General features: G+C 42.8%; 1 protein-coding gene across 3 annotated transcripts in view; it reads left to right on the forward strand.

Annotated features, from left to right (window-relative positions):
* The window catches only part of znf385b (zinc finger protein 385B), a 53,276-nt gene that overhangs the window by 19,517 nt on the left and 13,114 nt on the right, over positions 1 to 20,645 (forward strand). For all 3 annotated transcript variants that reach the window (XM_085765416.1, XM_085765415.1, XM_085765417.1), the window contains 2 exons: positions 13,385 to 13,521; positions 13,754 to 13,864. In XM_085765416.1, the coding sequence (XP_085621542.1) occupies positions 13,385 to 13,521; positions 13,754 to 13,864 (248 nt within the window). The remainder of the gene's footprint in view (positions 1 to 13,384; positions 13,522 to 13,753; positions 13,865 to 20,645) is intronic.

The following is a 20,645-nucleotide window of genomic DNA, read 5'->3' on the forward strand; positions in this document are numbered from 1 at the left end:
TGTCACACACACACACAGAAGAAATCACTGATTACTGGCGACTGTCACCGGGCCGATCGGTGTATAAATAGTGGTGAGACCAGATACACTGTGATGTTATGGGGAGGAAAGCTTTTATTACATTTCTCTCACTTAGTTTGTACAATAAGTGTGTTGGACACATGCATACCTGTTGCCATGGTAATGAAATGCTACTGTATGAGCTACAAATGGGACTGTGTGACATGCAAACAAAACAAAACAAAAAACATTGTTGATTTATTTCAGTTGCTTTTAATTTTCACTTTGAAAACAAAATATATATAAAATTGAAATGAACATGTCGCTTTATGTCTTGAGGATAGGTAATGAGTGGTTGGCCAGGGCGTCTCTATAGCAACTTATGGTCACTGCTACATCGCCTACAGCTTGTTCAAAACTCAGCTGCCATGCCTGCCTCCTCACTGGTAGGCTACACGTAAATGCGACCACTTCACTCCAGTCCCGGCCTCACTCCACTGGCTTCTGGTGCATCTTAGAATTCATTTTATTGTTAGTTTTCAAAGCCCTTCATGGATTGGCGCCCCCAGTATTTATCTGACCTTTTACATTTTTATGTTAGGCTACAATCACTGTGATCAGCTAGTCAACTGCTGCTTCTGGTCCCACAAATATCAATGTATACATGCATGTTTGTAAAATTGTATAATTGTGTTGTAGCCTATTGCTTTCTGTATTGTTTTAACTTTCTACCTGTACAGCACTTTGACGGCTTTGGTCATTTTAAATGTGCTCTACAAATAAAATTTGACTTGACTTGCATAAAGTGAACAACAATAATGTGACACATTTTACCTTTATCAAAAAAAGAAAACAAAATTGCAGCTCATGGGATTTGGATTATTGCAGTTGACCATATTGCGATTTTGATGAGGTTGCAATTACCTGTGCAGCTCTATAGCTACACAGATGGTTTTCTTGACAGTTCAGAGCTGAAAGATGGATTTTAAAGTTTTTTTTTGTGGTTGAGCTGATTTGCTTTCAGCCCTCAAATGTACCTCATCAGATGTTTTGTGGGCGCTCTCAGGCGGCAGCTTTCACACCAGCTCAAATGCACCGAGTCAAACAGCTGCGACAGCACTTATGACTTTTTCTTTTTTTTCTAGTGTGATGTATGGCAATGGAAATGTGAATAGAAAATGTTCCACTACAAATTCAAAAAGCTAAACCGCAGGTCACCTTTTATGCATCCTTCCTGTCAGTTTGTCGTTATTTATGATTAATGAGGACCAGTTGCAGCCTCTGAAGCGCTAAAGTGACAACAGATTCACACGATTTATACAAGAGATGGATTTGTAGTGTAACAACTGTCTGTCGGTGCAGAAGTGTAAAAGTTGGACGTTGCATCGCGGCTGATAATCACACAACAATGTCTTGTTTCTGTTCTCGACGTCCCGGCTCTTTGTTTCCTCAAAGGTCAGAGCTGTCATCGCGGCTTGTTATTGATCAGCAGCGTTGATCATCAGTGTTGTGTGTGTTTGTGTGACAATGGAAGAGCCGTGATGATTAACTGACTTGGTGCCGGCAGGACATCGAAGCATCTCAGTCATTCACAAACACACTGAATGACTGAGACACTTTGATATCAGCTTCAACACACGCAGTGAGATTGAAAGATGAGTTGTTAATAGCCAATTGGTTGCTGGGGCACTAGCTTTTAATTACACTGACATATGTGGTGTGTGTGTGTGTGTGTGTGTGTGCGTGCTATGCTACTATACCTCTCCAGTGAGTTCAGACTTTAATTCAGTTTATGACAGTCCACCGGATCACACATATTCAACCAGAAAAAGTTATTTTTTAAACTCCTCTTTTTTTCATTTCTGAAACTTAAACTTGTTTTCTGTCATTTATAATTTTCACTATCCACAAATCTGCTAATTATTTTCACTAATAATCAAATATTTTGTGTCTGAAACGTGAAAAATGCATTTTTAAATTTGTCATACTCAAACGCAGTGTATTTAATTGTCTAGTTTTTGCCCCATTAACAGTCTAAAATCAAAAGATATTCAGTTTATTTGCATGTACAACAGAAAAAAAGCATTTAATTCTCACTCATGAAAAGCAAGCTGACCCAGAGGACTTTTTTTTTTTTTTGCATTTCTGTTGAGAAAAAGACTAAAAACACTTAATCAAAAATCTGCCGACCACCCACACAAGTTTTCAGCCTGCTGGAAGCATCACAGATGCTGTTTTTCACTCTCTGAAACGAAGTGAAAAAGTTTTATGCAACTAAATTAGCCCCATTTGGATGTGCATGCCAGTGTGATTAAATGTCAACCACTTCCTGGTAACCACACCCACTTGGTTTGTAGCAGATGACACAGAGGCTCTGCAGGTCAGATCAGTTACAGGGTCGATCTAACAGGACCGCAGGACACTGTGAGAGATTTTCCTTATCACGTCTTCATCATATGAGCTTCTGAGCATTGTGTGTGTGTGCAGGGTGTGAATGCCACGGATGACCTTGGCTGCAGCCGCATCATAAATCTGACCGCTGCAGAGAAAACCACCCTGACTGACCACCAGGAAATCCTGCCGCTTAAAAACAGGTTTAGGATCAATTTATAGACGGTTTAATCCCAATGATGTCAGTAAATCCCAACCAGGAGAGAAGTGTTGATCCTGGCAAATGTTTAAACTGAGATATGTGGCCCATCTTAATTTAAGGCCTTGTCACACGAGTTTAAACAGATGACATTATTTAACATTTAAAACATTTAAACAGGTGAAATTCTGTCGTAGATTTGCTACAAGAGTTTTACACTGATAATTTAGAACATTTCCAAGTTTAATAAGGGTTAAAGTTTAAAGTTGCAAACTTAAGAATTAAAAAGTAGAAATGTGTTAATTTTCTCATGTCTTCTTCACCTTTCAAGGTTGGATAGAAGTTTATTTTGTCTGCAGTGAAAGTCAACTTTTCCTTTGAATTTAGCACAGACTCACCAGTTCATTCAGTATGTACTCTTCTCACTTTATCTATCATATCCAGTCTAGGGATACATTTCCTTCCCTGATTTAAAAACAAACAAACACATTTTTGAGTTTTTCCCCCCAAATTTTGGATCTATAACATCAGACAGTATACAAGTATTTTGGGGGGATTTTTGCCTTTAATAGACAGGACAGTAAAGAGACAGAAAATGGGGAAACAAAAGGACTGTAGCCTCTGTACATGAGGTGCCTGCTCAACCCATTGAGCTATACGATGCCCTATCCATGTTTTTCCCCCCCTAAATTTGCAGCTTACAGCTTCAAATCTTTGAAATTTTTGTCTTTCAGCTTATTTTTTTGATGGCCTCAACATGCTGTCATAGTCTGACATGATGACTGACTGTACTCTGATCTGCTCTTACTTTCTCACCAGTTGTCAGTGGTGTGTGACATTTCTACATGATGTTACAGCTTCCAGACCTCTATTGGTCCAGACAGGCCCCCCGCCCCTCTCAGTCAAGCAAATGCTAATGCTAGCATCATCATGGAAACACAACATCTGGTTACTTCACTCCTCGTGTAGTGCGAGCAAGTTCCCTCAAATATTGGCGGGGACAGTTTTGTCCTCCCAAAGATATTGACAGGGGCGTGTCTCTGCTGTTCGTATCCACCCTTTTTTAAGATGGTTTTGCTCTTCTGGTGGAATTGAATGTTTACGTTTCCATAGTTTCAGTCATTGCAGTAAACGCATAGATTTTTTTTTTTTTCATTGAAAAACTGTAAAACGCATGTGGATATCACACAAATGGACATCCATTGTTAAAAGTAGGGCCGGCCCGAGCCTCCATGGGGCCCTAAGCACAATTTTATATTTGGGACCCTCCTACTGCCAATAATACTGATTATTGATCATCAATTTTTCTAATCTGTCATTACGGATCATCATCCTAGCCTGGAATGTTTTTTAATCTGAAACCAAATATCAAATTCAGCCAGAAGTGCAGCCTGGGGTTGATTTACACTTAATATTCAAAGTGATAGAGTACTACTGTAAGTGGGATACTGAATGTCATGTGGGCTGACTAAAAGTAACAAAATAAACCAATAGCTAATGCATTTGCTGTAAACACATCATTAGCTATTTATTTTTGGGGGTTTTAAATAAATGTGAAAACAACTTAAAGTGCAACCACAACAATTAAGGGTTTTTGTCAAATACACAGGATTTCGCAGTTACGCATTATAGATTTAAAGGGATAGTTCACCCAAAATTCAAATTTCACTCATTATCTACTCACCCTCATGTCGACTAAGGGCTGGGAGCACTACTCTTCCTGGTCCGTCCAAATCTCGCGCGATTTGCGCCGGTGTCAGTGCAAATCGCGCAAGATTTGGACGGACCAGGAAGATTAGTGCTGGGAGCTTCCACTACAAACAAGCTTAAAATACAGATTTATTTAATTTTTTTCGGAACAATTTCTCATGTTGGGGCTTCAATACAAGAGGAACATTACAGACGAGCACTATGGAGGTATTTGGATGTTTTTTGGTGTGTCTTTTTGAACGAAGAAAAGTGAGCCTCATTCTCAACCGTCATATGGACATGCAGTGCTGCGCCGAGCCCCGCTGTAACTCCGAGAAGGCACGGAGGACTCTGAAACTTCTCCCAGCCCTTAGTCGACATGAGGGTGAGTAGATAATGAGTGAAATTTGAATTTTGGGTGAACTATCCCTTTAATAAAGTTGATTGCTCTTCGGGGCCCCCAGTGGCCATGGGGCCCCTAAGCAGGTGCTTAGTTTGCTTATGCATTGGGCCGGCTCTGTTTAAAAGCCAGTATTAATACTGTAGATCCATGCACAATTCCACCGGAAGAGCAAAACCAGCTTCCGTTTTTGACGTTCGGAAACTTGTGGATACAAACAAACCTACTACCCCCTCCCTGGTTTAGCTCCAGTATCAGTCAATCTAAACCAGTCAGTTCCAGTTCCAGCAGTGGACTGCTATTCTGCATTTATTTCTCTCTGCAGATGGAAACAGGGATACATTTTCCACCAAAAGACTTTATTTACAACCGCCTTCAACAGATCTTTTGACCAATCACCAGCAGCTTGAAATAACACCGTTTGGCTCGTTGCTTCATTGTTGGCCAGTCCTGATACTGGTTTACATACCTCCCATGTGAAGGCAGCAGCAGATGTGCATCAGTATTTATAGCAGCTTCTTAGAACAGCAACTTACTGTAAGAGAGAAGGGTTACTGTGAGTGTGTATGTGTGTGTGCACGTATATATGTGTGTGTGTGCGTGTTGTAACCAGACCTCAGAGGGCAGAAGGACAGAATTAAGACGACTCTGTCACCACGCCGTCCATCATACATACACATACTGAAAAATATCTTCAATTCATATGGATAGTAAAGGAAACAGGAGCTCAACACTACATGCAGACTAAATATAACAGCTGGTAGTATGTTGTACATCCATGCAAAAAATAAAAAAAGACGAAGAAATTATTAAATGTACAACTAGGAAATTCCAGAGTAAAATCGCCAGATATTTGGGTGTGGTGTTGATGGACGCCAAAGGGAGAAAAAGGTCAGAGAGTGTTGAGGCGGCCTGACAGACAGGGTTTGTAACGGCTTAAGTGGTCCTTGAGGAGACTCAAATAGTATCCTCCAGGATGTCCCAGGGTCCTTGGGCTGGTTTGAACCGTCCTTGAGCAGATTCTCCGGGTGCATAAAAAAGTTTTAACGGCCTCTGAGATGGTTTCAGATGTCGGCCGAAGAAGGTCGTAAGGCTTCGATTGTCCCACGATGAGCGTGTTAGAAGATGTTCACGAATCTGGAGACAAGAATGCTTTTGGATGCGTCTCTGAGAAAGTATCCGGCGTATTTGAGTTGACCTTTTGGATGTATTATGGGTTATTGAGATGGTTGTAGTGTTTGTTGATGAGTCATGTTGTCCCTCAAGAGTTTGAAGGTGTTTTAAAGGAGGTTTAAATGGTCGATGAAAAGGTTGTAAAGGTGCCTCTCATCTCGTACTGTAGCCTACATGTTTTACCAGCTCACACCACCATGCCATACCTTTCTGATATCAGACCTGAGCTAGTAACTCTTCAACATAAGACGATCAGCTTTTCCACTTCACATAACAATTGAGCAGCTGTGCAGAACTAAGAAAGTATAAGAACATCTGTCACTTTTCATATGTTCAGGGTAGGAACAAAACGGATGAAGTTCTTCAAATGACTTCTCATGTTGCACCTGTGATGGAGCAAGACATTTTGCCCCCTCCTCAGGTGTCTCTTGTTTTGTTTTTTTTGTTTTTGGTCACACTTTTGCCTTCAGCCATGGGCACATAACTAGTTTGATTCTAGTACAAAGGGTCATGGTGAAATTTTTAGGTTGCATGAAGGAGCTTCAGTGGTTCTTGATGTTTGAGTGCTTCTTTCAGCAGCTCCAGTCCTCCTCCATGAAGGTCAGTCAGTTTGTTTTTGTTTTGTTCATGGTCCTTCAGGAGGTTCTGTTTTTTTTAAGGTGATTTGGGTGATCCTTGAGATGATTTCAATCATTTTCCAGAAGGTTGTAGGTTTTTTTTTCAAGGTGAATCCTTCTTGCGATGGTTTCAGTTATCTTTGAGGACATTGTCAGGGTTTCTCTTTCCAGGAGGATATAATGCTGAACATGGAGGTGGTGCTTACAAATTGAAAATGTGCAATATAAATTGTTAGGTGACTGAACAAACTGCTGCAGACTAACATGTAAATTGATCTTCTCATATTTTTTTCTGAATCAGTTTTTGTCCCTTATTTCCTCAAACTGTCAACCACACCCTTTTTGAAAACTCAGTATACCTTCAAGTACTAATGCTAATCGTGAACTCATCCTATTCATCTTATCATTTAGAGTAAGAGTAATTTAATGTTGTGTGTTAATTTGCAACTTAACTTCAACATTTAAACTGTGACAGATGTAGTAGGGTAAAGATCTGTTTCATACTGGATATGAATAGGAATCATTACATCTTTGCAGCGATAGTATAATAATACATCTCCAGTGTATTATTTGGAGGGCCAGGCTTTTATTTTGGCAGGCCCCACGGAGCTGACACATCACACCACCTTTAAAAATAGACTCTAATCTGTATTTACTATCATAAATAATCTTCCAGCCAATGACAGCTGATCCAGTCACTGATCTGGGCCGTCGTGTGTCCGGCTACATGTGTTTGATTACAGCGTCCTGTTGTGTCATGTTGTTCTGAACTTGATAAAGAGCTGTCGTGATAAATACAGACACTGACTCACAGCTCTGTTATACGAGGGCAAACTCACAGAGTGGCAGCGTGACACACGGCTAATCCACAGCTAGCCTAACGTCAGTCTGAAAACACTACACAGCTGCCCAGGAACTGGCCTGGCCTGACCCGGTCTGGTCGGGTCTGGCTTGGATACTCGTTAAAACCAAAGCTCTCAATCCAGTGTATTTAGATAAGAAAATAAAACTGCCATCCTCATCTGCAAAGGATTTAGATTGAATACAGTTAGAAAAGATGAGAAGGTATTTACAGCTATTTATAGAGGGGTTACAGTGCATTTAGAATAGAGTATAGTAGATTATTATGTATTTATTTAAGTAGTAGCAGTATTTATTATATTATGTGCGTTTAGACTCGATGACAGTCCATCATAGGGCCTTTAGAGTGAGTTATAATAGTGGTTTTGTAATGGGTTTGAATGCATGACACCACAGTTGAAATGAGCTGGACTTGGTGATGGAGCACACAGACCGGGTTATAATGAATTTAAAATGGGTTGTAGTGTAATTAAAATGTACAAGTATGGGTTGTAATGTTTACACAATGAGTTTGAGTAAGATTCATTCATTCATTCATTTACTCAACATTTACTTGGAAATACAGGGAGGTTGAGGCGCCATTTATAATGTAGGTGTATGTAAGGTCCTATAGACACAAGAAATGGCAATGTTGAGATTACATGAAATTCTCAGATAACAAAAACACAATAAAATCCTAAAAGTGTCAAGAAACTGAAGTCACAAAAACATTTACAATAAAAAAAAATGTTTTAACAATAATTTGATATTAAAATGAGGGAGTACAGATCAGCTAAAACAGGAACATCTGGAAATAAAGTGCAATGTCATTAAGGATTTAAAATGGTCTTGTTTGAGTTGCAGTAAATACTGAATGAGTGACCATGATTTAAAAGGTTTTCAAACTGGGTTACAGTGTGATTAAAATGGTTTAAATGGTTATAAGTGCACTTAAAATTAGGTTGGAATAATTTATATTTTATTCAATTACAGTGGGGTACATTTCATTTAATATGCATTACGATCAGTTAGTGCAATTACAAAGGGCTGGAAGTGCATTTAAAACGGATGCCAGTAAATCTTAATCCATTATAAGACAACATAATTAATAGACATTAAGAATTGATTTGGGTGGTTTGCTTAATTCAACAGATGGACAAAATCAATAAGACCTGAACATCTCCTCCTCTTCCTCCTCCTCCTTCCTCCTCTGTCAGGGCTGATTCAGTTGCTCTCACTGTTTCCTCCCACACTCTGTTGTTATGAAATAATTCACTGCAGGATTTCTATAAGCCGTAACTATAAACGTACACTGACAGAAGAAATGCATTTCTTCTGTCAGATCTATTCCTGCTCACTGTAGATGATGTTTTTGTATGAAACACCTCCTCATATATGTCACTGGCTTCAATTTGGGCTCAGACTTAAGACTCCAAACCATATTTTTCCTGAACTTCCCACATGAGTGACTCAAAAACAACATCTTGATTCGACTCTTGTTGGATTTTAATTTGTTTTTATTCCTTAATTTCACTGCAGACACGTTTCTTTGAAGTGTCGCTGCAGGTTTTCCTCTGTGATACATTAGTGTGGTTTAATTTCTGCACTGTGATCCTCGCTGTAGTTGCCTTGGGTCCCACTGTAAACACCTGAGTAAAATCAGTTTGTGGCTCTTTAAAAGGAGACGAAGGAGAGTTAAGGTGCACAGAGCAGCTCTTCCTGCCCCTGTGGCAACTGGACACATGGACTCATTATAGCTGCTGCTGCTGCTCATTCACCTTCTCTCCTCCTCCCTATATTATTGCCTCTCTCCGCCCGCAGCAGCTGCAGCTCCATATGTTCTTCATGTTGTCAGTGTCAAGTGGAGGAGATCAGCTGCTCAGGTCTCCAGGTTGAAATGAAATAAACATGAGACAAGGATGGATTTCCTCCATTTGTTCTCTGGCGACTTTGCCAAGAAGAGTCCGTGTCACTCTGAAACATCTTTGTTAAGATTCACGCTCGTATAGTTACGAGTGAATCTCTTAGCTCAGAGGCCTCAGTTGTGAACAGCCGATTAAGCTCAGACGTTAAAAGTAGGTTTTGTTCATGTTCATGTTGTATTATAATGACTTTAAATATGAAGTGTATTGGGAAAAGTTCCCTCTATGTTTGTTTGGATAAAAGCCTCTGCTAAGTGAATATAATTCATTAAAACTTGCCTTAAGCAATTAACCACAGAGGTACAGTATCAACACACTGGTGGAAAAATGTCTGCAGAGTTGGCATCATTAGAGACATTTTTACTGTAAATAATTGAATTGAACATGGTGGTGCAGTTTAAGCAGCGTTGCCTCACAGCGAGAAGGTTTCTGTGTGGTGTTTCACATGTTCTCCTTCCTCCCTCCTAAAACATTAGCACATTAGTTTAACTGGTGACTGTACAGTAGGTGAGTGTGTGAGTAACCTGCCCTCACCTTGTGTCAGCTGCTGGCTCCACTCCCCCTGTCTGTGACCCTGTATCAATAACTACACACAATAAACTTTATTTATAGAGCACTTACCAAATGAAAGTACAAAGTGCTTAACAAACATTAAACATTAACATAGAATAATACAATACAATAAAACTGGCAGGGCTGTATAGAAACAAACAGGTAAAAGACGGTGGGAAACTCAGCAACTCAGATAAAATCAGGAAATGCTAAACAAAAGATGTTGTTGATGTGTTTTAATTAGAGACTTAGAAGACGACACTGTGGTATAGCTAATTTTACGAATTTAGCCAAATCAAGCGCTACACTGTTTTTATGTACATGGTTCTTCTCATGTTACATGTAATGTAACAGCTGATTTAGGTTCATCTTTAGTGATAGGCTATAGTGTGATTATAATCCAAGCTGCTCTTAAACTGTCTTTGAATACCATGAAGGGAAAATTACTGAGCTGTAATAACTCAAGGTTTTTCCTGATCTTTTACCATTTTACAGACGAGCTGTGAAAGCAGAAACGATTTTTGAGCTTTACTTTAACTCTACAGTACAATTGCATTTACTTTCATAGACTGGGCACATTAAATATTTAGTTGATTTTTTATAGTGAAAAGAAAAGTAAGTACAAACCCTGCAGGACAGACACTAAATTGACTGAGCTCATGCACGAAATCAGTTTCAATAGTTACAAACTCACGACTAAGTAACTGCTAACTGTTTTGCGTGGGAGTGGAAATATTCTGCTTTGGGGTTGTTCAGCAGCCAGTGGCACAAAAACTCATACGGTATTGGATGGAGGGACAGACTGGATACCCCCCCCCCCCTCCTCTCTCCATCCAATAAAATCTGGATGGAAATGTGCTGCAGTCATTTAAGAAAGTGACGGTGAAAAGAGCCTGACGTGTGCAACAGGATAGTGATCCAAAGTAGACCGATCATCTACGTCCAGAAACAGAAGCTGGAGCTTTTTGGATCGACCCCCGCCAGTCCTCTGACTGCGAACATCACTGCGTTGACATCCGCAGGAAGATCTTAAACATGCTGCGTGTGCAAGACGTCTCCTAAAAATAATCTCCGAATTTGAAGTGATGTGCTGGACGAGTGGGTGAAAATTCCTAAATCAAGAATAGAAAGACTCTTAGCTGCTACACAAAGTGTTTGTGAGCTGTGATATCTGCCAGAATGGGTGAGGAGGGAGGGAGGGAGGCAGAGGAGGGGGTGTCAAGTGCTGACTTAGTAAAGTGCTGTCGCTGCTTAAAGAAACAGAAGAAGTCCCGTGGGGTCAGTCATTGAAACAAACAACACTCCTTTTACAAACTCATTACGAACAGAGGAACTTCCAGGGGCTTCGTCTCTACTTGTTCTGGGTTAGATGGTTAGACGGTTAGACGGTTAGACGGTTAGACGTCCTCTAACAAGGACCTGCTCTTAGACAAACAGTGGAGAAGTGATGTTCCAGGACTTAGACCTGGTTTTGATTGGGACACACGGCCTGGTCTGACATTTTGCTGACTTCACGTAATCCAAATCACCAACTCATCCATCTGAAGTTTACCTGATCCCAAGAGGACTGCATTTAAAGGAGACATATTATGCCCCTTTTCCACAAATTAAAATAGTTCCCAGGTGTCTTAAAGACATGTCTGTGACGTGCGTCGGTCAAAATCCCCCAAGGACCAAACATCACAGCTCTTTTCATCCTCTCAAAACCCTTTTCTGAACGGCTGGTTTCAGTGCCTGTCTCTTTAAATGCGAATCAGCCACTGTTCACCCCGCCCCTTCTATGTACCTGTACCATTTTCAACACCAGTCTATTGGCGGCTTTTCTAAAAACACAGAGCACATGATCAATAATAGAAAATGAAAGAAACAAGATTCATAATCAGAACAATAAGAATAGATCATAGATGTTGATAAAAATAGAATATAATGATAATAGGAAAAAACAGTACTTGTCCTCAGTGCTTAATTTGTAAATCATGAGGTGCCGGAACGCAAAGTACATATGACAGCTCAGGGATGACGAGACGGGCAGAGGTCCCGGAACGTATGCGGCGCATGTCGGGGGGGGGGCGATGATGGCGGACATGCCATGCTGTGGGACACAAGCCTCAATTTCAAATATAGGCTATAGCCTACTCTGTACAGCACAGGCAAATGCCCACATCACCACAGGCAGGAATTTTCTCAACAGGTCAAAACAAACAAAAAAAAGAGCTTATAATAAATCACACAAATCTTTCTATTATTCAAAGATTGGCACGGCAGCCTATTAATAGACAGTATGCTCAGCTCAGTTGTGCAGCAAAACCTGAATTTTCCATAAGAAGCCAGGGATAGTAAGTCTGCTTCAGCTTGAACTGAGCTGCTGTCCAAACAGTTGTGCATCCCATCCCTGACCTGTCGCTGGACGTCCCACACTACTCTCCGCTCACTGCCTCTCCTCTTCTTCTGAACCTCCCTGCTGTCAGCGGGCTGATGCCAGGGTCCAGCCTGTTGCTCCGGCCACTGTTTCCCATAGTTTCAAATAAATTACGTCCGCCACGAATAGATTTTTCGGCAATATCGTTCCGTTCATTCATCTCGCTCTTTCGCCGTTATTGGCGCGCGCGGCACACACACGCACACACACGCATGCATACACACATGCACACACACGCACGCACACACACACACACACACACACACACACACACACAGGCAGAGAGGGGTGGAGAGAGAGAGAATGGCGAGTGCAGCAGTGCACAGCGCGGTAGAAGCGAAACTATACCGGTCAGTGCGTCAACTTCAACAGATCTCCAACTCTTTCAAATGACGTTAAATCTATAAACAAAATGGAATTATGGGGATTTGTTCTGTAAATTAATAAATACATATTATTTTATTATTTTTAAACATTTTTAAAACGTTTTTTTTAATGAGAGGTGCCGGATCTGCCCAAATAAGTACCGGAACACAGGGAGGCCAAAATTAAGAGGTGCCGGATCTTGTTCCGGCAGGATCCGGCTCAAATTAACCCCTGCTTGTCCTTGTCTATCAGATATATTTTCTTTGACTATTCTGGTGTTGGTAACTTTACTCCTGAATGATTTATCTGAGTTGTTGACACCTGGGCACCAGAAAAGACTTTTTCTTGCTGACCTCACTGCAGCTAAGAAATGAGTAGCTATGAGGTGGAAACACCCCGATAAGCTTTCGGCGAACAATTGGATTCTCACATTTCTTACTGCTCGTGTGATTGGATGATCTATGGGTTTCAGTGGCAGGAAAACTAAAGGAGCAGATCTAGTCACCTAGTCTGATAGCTTTAGGTTCTGGGGTGGTTTTTTTGCTATTGTGTCTACTCTTATTTCAAATTTTTATGTCTGTCGCTATGTTTTATATTTGTTATCAATATGTACTTTGATATGAAGAAAAAGACTTCTCTGTAACAACACTGTGACCCTGTAAATTCTTTTCCAGGTCTGAATGTTCGGCCAAATTAAAACGACATTTTGGCAGTCTGGGAGCTGGAGAGTGCTCCAATCAATAGAGGTGTCATTACTCAGTTATTAGAAATCAATAATTTAAACTGCCCCCCCCCCCTCTCTCTTTGTGTTTGCAGGAAGTGGGTGCGGAGCAGTAGGCGGGGCGTTACCGGGGTTGATCGGCGCCACTGGCCCCTCAGTGATGATGAAGCCGTTCCTGTCCTTCCCTGTGGAGACGACGTCGCCAGTTGGACTGTTTCCAAACTTCAACACGGTGTGTGTGTGTGTCTGTTTGTGTGTTTGTGTGTGTGTGTGTGTGTGTGTGTGTGTGTGTGTGTGTGTGTGTGTGTGTGTGTGTGAAGGACAGTAACAGTGACAGGCGGCTGCAGCTGTAGGCGCTGTGGACTGTCTGCGATAAAGGGACCTGTCACTCTGTCATCACAGTTCAGCCTCCGTTCATCCTGAGCAGCGCTGCCGACCTCTGACCTCTCATGTGTCTCCTGCAGATGGACCCGGTGCAGAAGGCCGTCATCAACCACACTTTCGGCGTTACCATGGTGCCCAAGAAAAAACAGGTCATCTCCTGTAACGTCTGCCAACTGAGGTTCAACTCTGACGTAAGTTGTTTTACGCCTCAGTGAGCAGCTGATCTGTCCGGCTGCGGTTGAAATGTTCGGAGCACATTCAAGGAGACAGAGTAGAGTAGAGGTTTCTGGAAATTAATAAAATAAAATAAATATGGATATCAGTTTAATATCTAAAATATTTTAAATTTAAATAAGCTACTGGACAAAAATCAGACCCACTAAGAGACACTAAGACACAAAATGACCTCAGACATTTAAAACAACCAGAGAGACAACAACTGCAAACAGAGAGATGAAGGATCACCACAAATGTGGAAAACAATTACAACGAGACAGATAATGACAACAAAGAGACACTAGAGACCAAATGAATTAAAAATAGATTAAAATGACCATGAAGTGATGCAAAGCAACTAAAAAGAGACGATAAACAACCGTAGAGACACAAATGCATACACAGACATTAAGAGATTAAGAGACATTAAGCATAAAGTGTTCAATAAAGAGAACCATGTGGAAGCACAAAATCCATATAAAGAGAAAATCAAAACAAACAAATGCTTAACAACTAGAAATCGACACAGAGAAACTCAAAATGACTAAAGAGAGACGTTAAACTATCAAACTGAGACCAAATACATACAAAGAGATTAAAAATGGAGAAACAAAACTTCCTCATAAACCACTTTTATTTATTTATTTATTTATTTTTTACAAAATAATGAACGGCTCCGTTGCAATGACTCATCCCTCGGTTGCATGTTAGATAAGAAGCCCAACATGTTTGCACAGTGCTGTCAGCTCTGTAGCTCATAAACACAGGCAGCTCATTAGCAAATTAAAGTGCAAGTTTGTGGTTTCAGGACAGGGAAATTTAATTAAAACCGTTTTTAACAAACAGATTATAAATTAACATACAACAAATTCAGCTTTCTTGTTAATATTAGCATAGCTTCCACTATTTGTTGATAATGGCACTGCTGAGTTTAAATAAAAAATTAAATTATACTAAAAATGACTCAGCCTCGCAGGGTATTTTCTCTGTTGCTTGACAAGGCTCGACTAAAAAAATGTCCTGGATCTGTCTCTGCACTGGTTACACAAATATTGTTACTGTTATTGTTGTAGTTGTGTTTTTTTTAAAGGAGATTTCCTGTGGGCTTTCTTCAGTCTGCATGGAGCTGCTGAGGAGAAAACTTTTAATATGATGCTTAGTGCTGCTAATAATGGAGCTCAGGCTGTGTGATTGTTTACAGTGTTGTAGTTTGTTTGTGTGTTGTTTTATTCTGTCGTTCAGGCGTTCACAACAACAACAACAACAGGTGTAAATATTTATATTTGTGTGTGTGTGTGTGTACAAAGGTGTAACCCCGACCTCCAGTATAGTTACCCAGAGGTAACAAGCTGCCTCGTTAGTGACAGCCCAATCAAACGTGACAAATTTTTGAGTTGGTGAAATTGAGGGGGGAGGAGAGGGGAGGAGGAGGAGGAGGAGGAGGAGGAGGAGGAGGAGGAGGAGGAGGAGGAGAGAGGAGAGGGGAAGAGAGGAGAGGAGAGGGAGGAGTGGAGGAGAGGAGAAAAGGAGAGGAGAGGAGAAGGAGGATAGAGGAGAGGATGAGGAAAGGATGAGGAGAAAGGCGGAGGAGAGGAGGGGAGGAGGGAGTGGAGGAGAGGATGAGGAGGAGAGGAGGGAAGGAGAGGGGAAGAGAAAAGAGGAAAGGAGGAGAGGAAAAAGATGAGAGGAGAGAAAGGAGGAGAGGAGGAGGAGAGGGAAGAAGAGGAGAAGAGAAGAGAGGAGAGGAGGAGTGGAGGAGGAGAGGAGGGAAGTAGAGGGGAAGAGAAAAGAGGAAAGGAGGAGCGGAAATAGAGGAGAGGAGAGAAAGGGGGAGAGGAGGAGGAGAGGAGAGGGGAGGAGAGGAGAGGAGGAGGAGAGGGGAAGAGAGGAGAGGGAGGACAGAGGAGAGGATGAGGATTGGATGAGAGGAGGGGAGGAGGGAGTGGAGGAGAGGATGCGGAGGAGAGGAGAGGAGGGAAGGAGAGGGGAGGAGAGGATGAGGAGGAGAAGAGGGGAGAGGAGGGAAGGAGAGGGGAAGAGAAAAGAGGAAAGGAGGAGAGGAAAAAGATGAGAGGAGAGAAAGGAGGAGAGGAGGAGGAGAGGAGAGAAATGAGGAGAGGGGAGAAGAGGAGAAGAGAAGAGAGGAGAGGAGGAGGAGAGGAGAGGAGGGAAGGAGAGGGGAAAAGAAAAGAGGAAAGGAGGAGCGGAAAAAGAGGAGAGGAGAGAAAGGAGGAGAGGAGGAGGAGAGGGAAGAAGAGGAGAAGAGAAGAGAGGAGTGGAGGAGGAGAGGATGAGGAGGAGAGGAGAGGAGGAGGAGGAGAGGGGAGGAGAGGAGAGGAGAGGAGGAGGAGAGGGGAAGAGAAAAGAGGAAAGGAGGAGCGGAAATAGAGGAGAGGAGAGAAAGGGGGAGAGGAGGAGGAGGAGAGGGGAGGAGAGGAGAGGAGAGGAGGAGGAGAGGGGAAGAGAGGAGAGGGAGGACAGAGGAGAGGATGAGGATTGGATGAGAGGAGGAGAGGGGAAGAGATGAGAGGGGAGGAGAGGGAGGGAGGACGAGATGAGGAGGAGGAAAGGAGGAGAGGAGAGAAAGAAGGAGAGGGGAAGAGAAGAGAAGAGAGGAGAGGAGAGGATGAGGAGAGGAGGGAAAGGAGGAGAGAAGGCGAGGACTACCAGTGTGATCAGCTGTGTAGGAGTTGAGTCACGGCGTTGTCATGGAGCCACATGAGGACGCGCAGCCTTGATGGTTTTGTGTCCGTGTGTTGACACGGCGACGCCGGCGGCTCGTTACACTGTGGTGACACCAAACACGAGCAGATTTAACAGTGTTACAGCTGCTTCACACTACAGCACATCTAGAAACACAGATACATCCCATAATAGTGGTGGTTCTCACACTGCCCACAGGTACAGAGACTGTGTAGAGCGACTCCTCTTCCTCCTCCTCCTCCTCCTCCTCAACCACACAGTAACAAGTTACAGTAACACAGGTAATGGTTCACCAGGTAGAGCGTTCACAATGCAGGCTGAGGAGAGGAGAGGAGAGGAGAGGAGAGGAGAGGAGGAGGAGTAGAGGAGAAGAGAGGAGAGGAGAGGAGAGGAGAGGAGAGGAGAGGAGAGGGGAGGAGAAGAGAGGAGAGGAGAGGAGGAGAGGAGAGGGGAGGAGAGGAGAGGAGAGGAGAGGAGAGGAGAGGGGAGGAGAGGAGAGGAGAGAGAGAGGGGAAGGAGGAGAGGAGAGAGAGGGGAAGGAAGAGAGGAGAGAGAGGAGGAGAGGAGGATGAGGGGAGGAGAGGGAGAGGTGGAGAGGGGAGGAGAGGAGAGGAGAGGGGAGGAGAGGTGGAGAGGGGAGGAGTGTAGGGGAGGAGAGGGAGAGGAGAGGAGAGGAGAGGAGGTGAGAGGAGAGGAGAGGAGTGGAGGTTGGAGGAGGAGGAGTAGGAGGAGAGAGAGGAGGAGAGGAGAGGAGGAGGAGAGGAGAGGAGAGGAGAGGAGAGGAGAGGAGAGGAGAGGAGAGGAGAGGAGAGGAGGAGGAGGAGTAGAGGAGAGGAGAGGAGAGGAGAGGAAGGGAAAGGAAAGGTGGGCGAGAAGGAGAGGAGAGGAGTGAAGGTGGAGGAGAGGAAAGAGGGATGGAGGGGAAGAGGAGAGGAGAGGATGAGGGTGAGGATGGTGCGAGTGGAGAGGGGAGGGGAGGAGAGGAGAGGAGAGGCAGAGGAGAGGAGGAGAGGAGTGGAGGAGGATGAGGTGGGCGAGAGGAGGAGGAGTGGAGAGGAGAGAGTGGAAAGGTGGGCGAGAGTGGAGTAGGAGAGGAGAGCAGGATGAGGGTGAGGAGAGGATGAGGACAGTGAGGAGAGAGGAGAGAGTGCGGAGAGGAGAGAGGAAAGTGGGGGGCGGAGGAGAGGAGAGGAGTGAAGGTGGAGGAGAGGAAAGAGGGAAGGAGGAGAAGAGTAGAGCATAGAGATGAGGGGTGAGGAGAGGGGAGGTGAGGAAAGGGGCGTGAGGGGGAATGAAGAGGAAGTAGAGGGGAGTGAGGGGTAGGAGAGAGGAGAGGAGGAGGGGAGAGAGGTATAGGGGGGCGAGAAGGAAGAGGAGAGGAGAGGAGTGAAGGTGGAGGAGAGGAAAGAGGGAAGGAGGAGAAGAGTAGAGCAGAGATGAGGGTGAGGAAGAGGGGAGGAGAGGAAAGGGGGTGAGGGGGAGAGGAGAAGAGAAGAGAGGAGAGGAGTGAGGGTAGGAGAGAGGAGAGGAGAGAGGAAAGGGGGGCGAGAAGGAGAGGAGAGGAGTGAAGGTGGAGGAGAGGAAAGAGGGATGGAGGGGAAGAGGAGAGGAGAGATGAGGGTGAGGAAGAGGGGAGGAGAAGAAGGGGGAGGAGAGAAAAGGGGGGAAAGAAAGGAGATGTCGAGGTGAGGAGTGAGTGATGTAGAGAAAGGAACTTTATTCGGACATAAGGGGGAGGAGTGAGGGGCAGGAGAGGGAGGAGGGAGGAGGAGGAGGTAGAGGGATGGCGAAGGGTTGAGGAAGTGAGGTATAAAAGAAGAGGAGTATGAGGAAGGCATGAGAGGGCATGCGGATGATGAGGAGGAGTCACAGATGGGAGGAGAGGAGTGAGGGTAGGAGGAAGAGAGGAGGAGGGAGGAGAGAGGCTTTGTCAATGCTAACTTAATTGTAACCACCGGTGCGATCCTCTCTTTCTGACTCTCTTTACATGCATCCAGTTTTTTCAAATCCCAAGAACTTTTATTCGTCACATACTGTAACACAGTTATGTTAGTTGGATATCTTGCAGCAAATTGTTAAAACTCACTGCTTCTCAACTATTAAAAAAACTGATGTGCTGCAAAACGGGAGAAAAATAAAATATAATAAAATAGTGAGGAGAAGGCAAAGGGCAACAGAAACAAAAATCAAGTTGTTAAAATCCTCCAGTGTGTATCGTGAGGAGTCTGATGGCCTGGAGGAATGAAGCTCATAATGTGTCCGCTCACTATACTCAGTTCCATAAATAAAAGCAAAAAAAATAACAATGCAAAAAAGAAAACTTAAAAAACAATAAAAAAATAAAAATTTGTAACCACAGCTCAGTCCTAGTTTTGTTAGAGTCCTCCCACTCCAAACAAATTACAAGTGTCATTGTTCCAGTTTTTCAGCCACAATAGATGGATATATAGTGAATTAAGATAATGCAGTGAAGTTAGTGTGAAGTTTTGGATATTTGAACAAGACATTCGCTCACTCACGCGCTTTCTCACTACATTAACAATCCATATTAAAATATAAGATGTGTTCACAATGCATAAAAACAGGTGGGTCTCATAGAGGAGGCTTAGCTTCTACCATCCTGTGTTGATTTTGAGGAAAGTTCAAACAGGTCACATGACCTGGGAGTTATTGAGCTATAAATGCTTCATTTATTTACTGTATAAAATATATAAAAAATTCATATAAATAGTAAAATGTGTTTAAATGCAATAAAAACAGGTGTGTGTCATAGAGGAGGCTCACCGCTGCCATTCTGTGTTGATTTTGAGCCAACAGGTCACATGAATTTTTTATATATTTTATACAGTAAATATGGGCGTTGTTAGAGCTCAATAACTCCCAGGTCATGTGACCTGTTGACTCAAAAATCAACACAGGACAGAAGATTCTAAGTTCCTCTATGACACACACCTGTTTTAATAGCATTTAAACACAAATAATATTTTTTATGAATTTTGTATGTATTTTATACAGTAAATTGAGCATTTATAGCTCAATTAACTCCCAGGTCATGGTGACCTGTTGGCTTCAAAATCAAACACAAAGGATGGGTAGAGCTAAGCCTCCTCTATAGCTGGGGTTTTCATCCAAGTCGTATCGAATTTTTTTATTTAAAAGCGGGATTTTGTGAAAATGCGCAAAAAGCAAAGCGAATTTATGCCGTTTCCATTCATTAGTGTTTTGCGATTTTTGTTTTTTATTAGGAGGAGTTGCACCGTGAGATTATCGTCCTAAAGAGAGCGTGACTGTATCCACAACAGTTGACACTCAGCTGACACTCAACATCATGGACAAATTTATCGTACTTTCCGGAATATAGACGCACTGTATAATCCGCACCAGCTACATTTTAAAAGAAAATTACATATAGGCCTATAGGCCGCACTTGAATATAAACTGCAGGTTTTTTGTTGTAACATGAGATATTTTTACACAGAAAGACATCGTAGGAACTGTGGACAGTCTGCTCGCTTTTACGCTGTTTTGGTTATGCTCCCTCTCCTCCATGTGCATCTGTTTAACATACGAAAGCGGTGGTTGAAAAAATCAATAAGTTACATAACGATGTTACGGCGTGTCTTTGTGTTGTGTAGTCTCTTAACAGTCTAAAATGAACAAAAGATTATGGGTTACGGAGCGCGTTTGTGTTGCAGTGCAGGAGGAGAGAGCTGGGAGAGACCGGGGCGTCGCTGGGTGAAGTCCAGCAGCTTCACCAAAAAATCTGCCTAATTTCGCATAATCTGTTTCCATCACAAAAAAATCGCATTTCCTTTATTCGATACGCTGGACAATATCCACCCCCTCCCAAGCGTATAAACTTTTTGCGTGCATTTTATGCCTTTATTCGAATTTCTGGCGTTTCTCATTCAAGTTATTTATGCGCATTTTCACAAAATGCGCATTAAGAAAAGGTGGGAATGGAAACCAACTTATGAGTCACACCTGTTTTTATTGCATTTGAACACATCTTATATTGTTATATGGATTTGTAATGTATTGAGAAGCGAGTGA

The sequence above is a fragment of the Trachurus japonicus genome, chromosome 21 (genome assembly GCF_045865225.1).
Source record: "Trachurus japonicus isolate A0001 chromosome 21, Traja_1.0".
Classification (NCBI taxonomy): domain Eukaryota; kingdom Metazoa; phylum Chordata; class Actinopteri; order Carangiformes; family Carangidae; genus Trachurus; species Trachurus japonicus.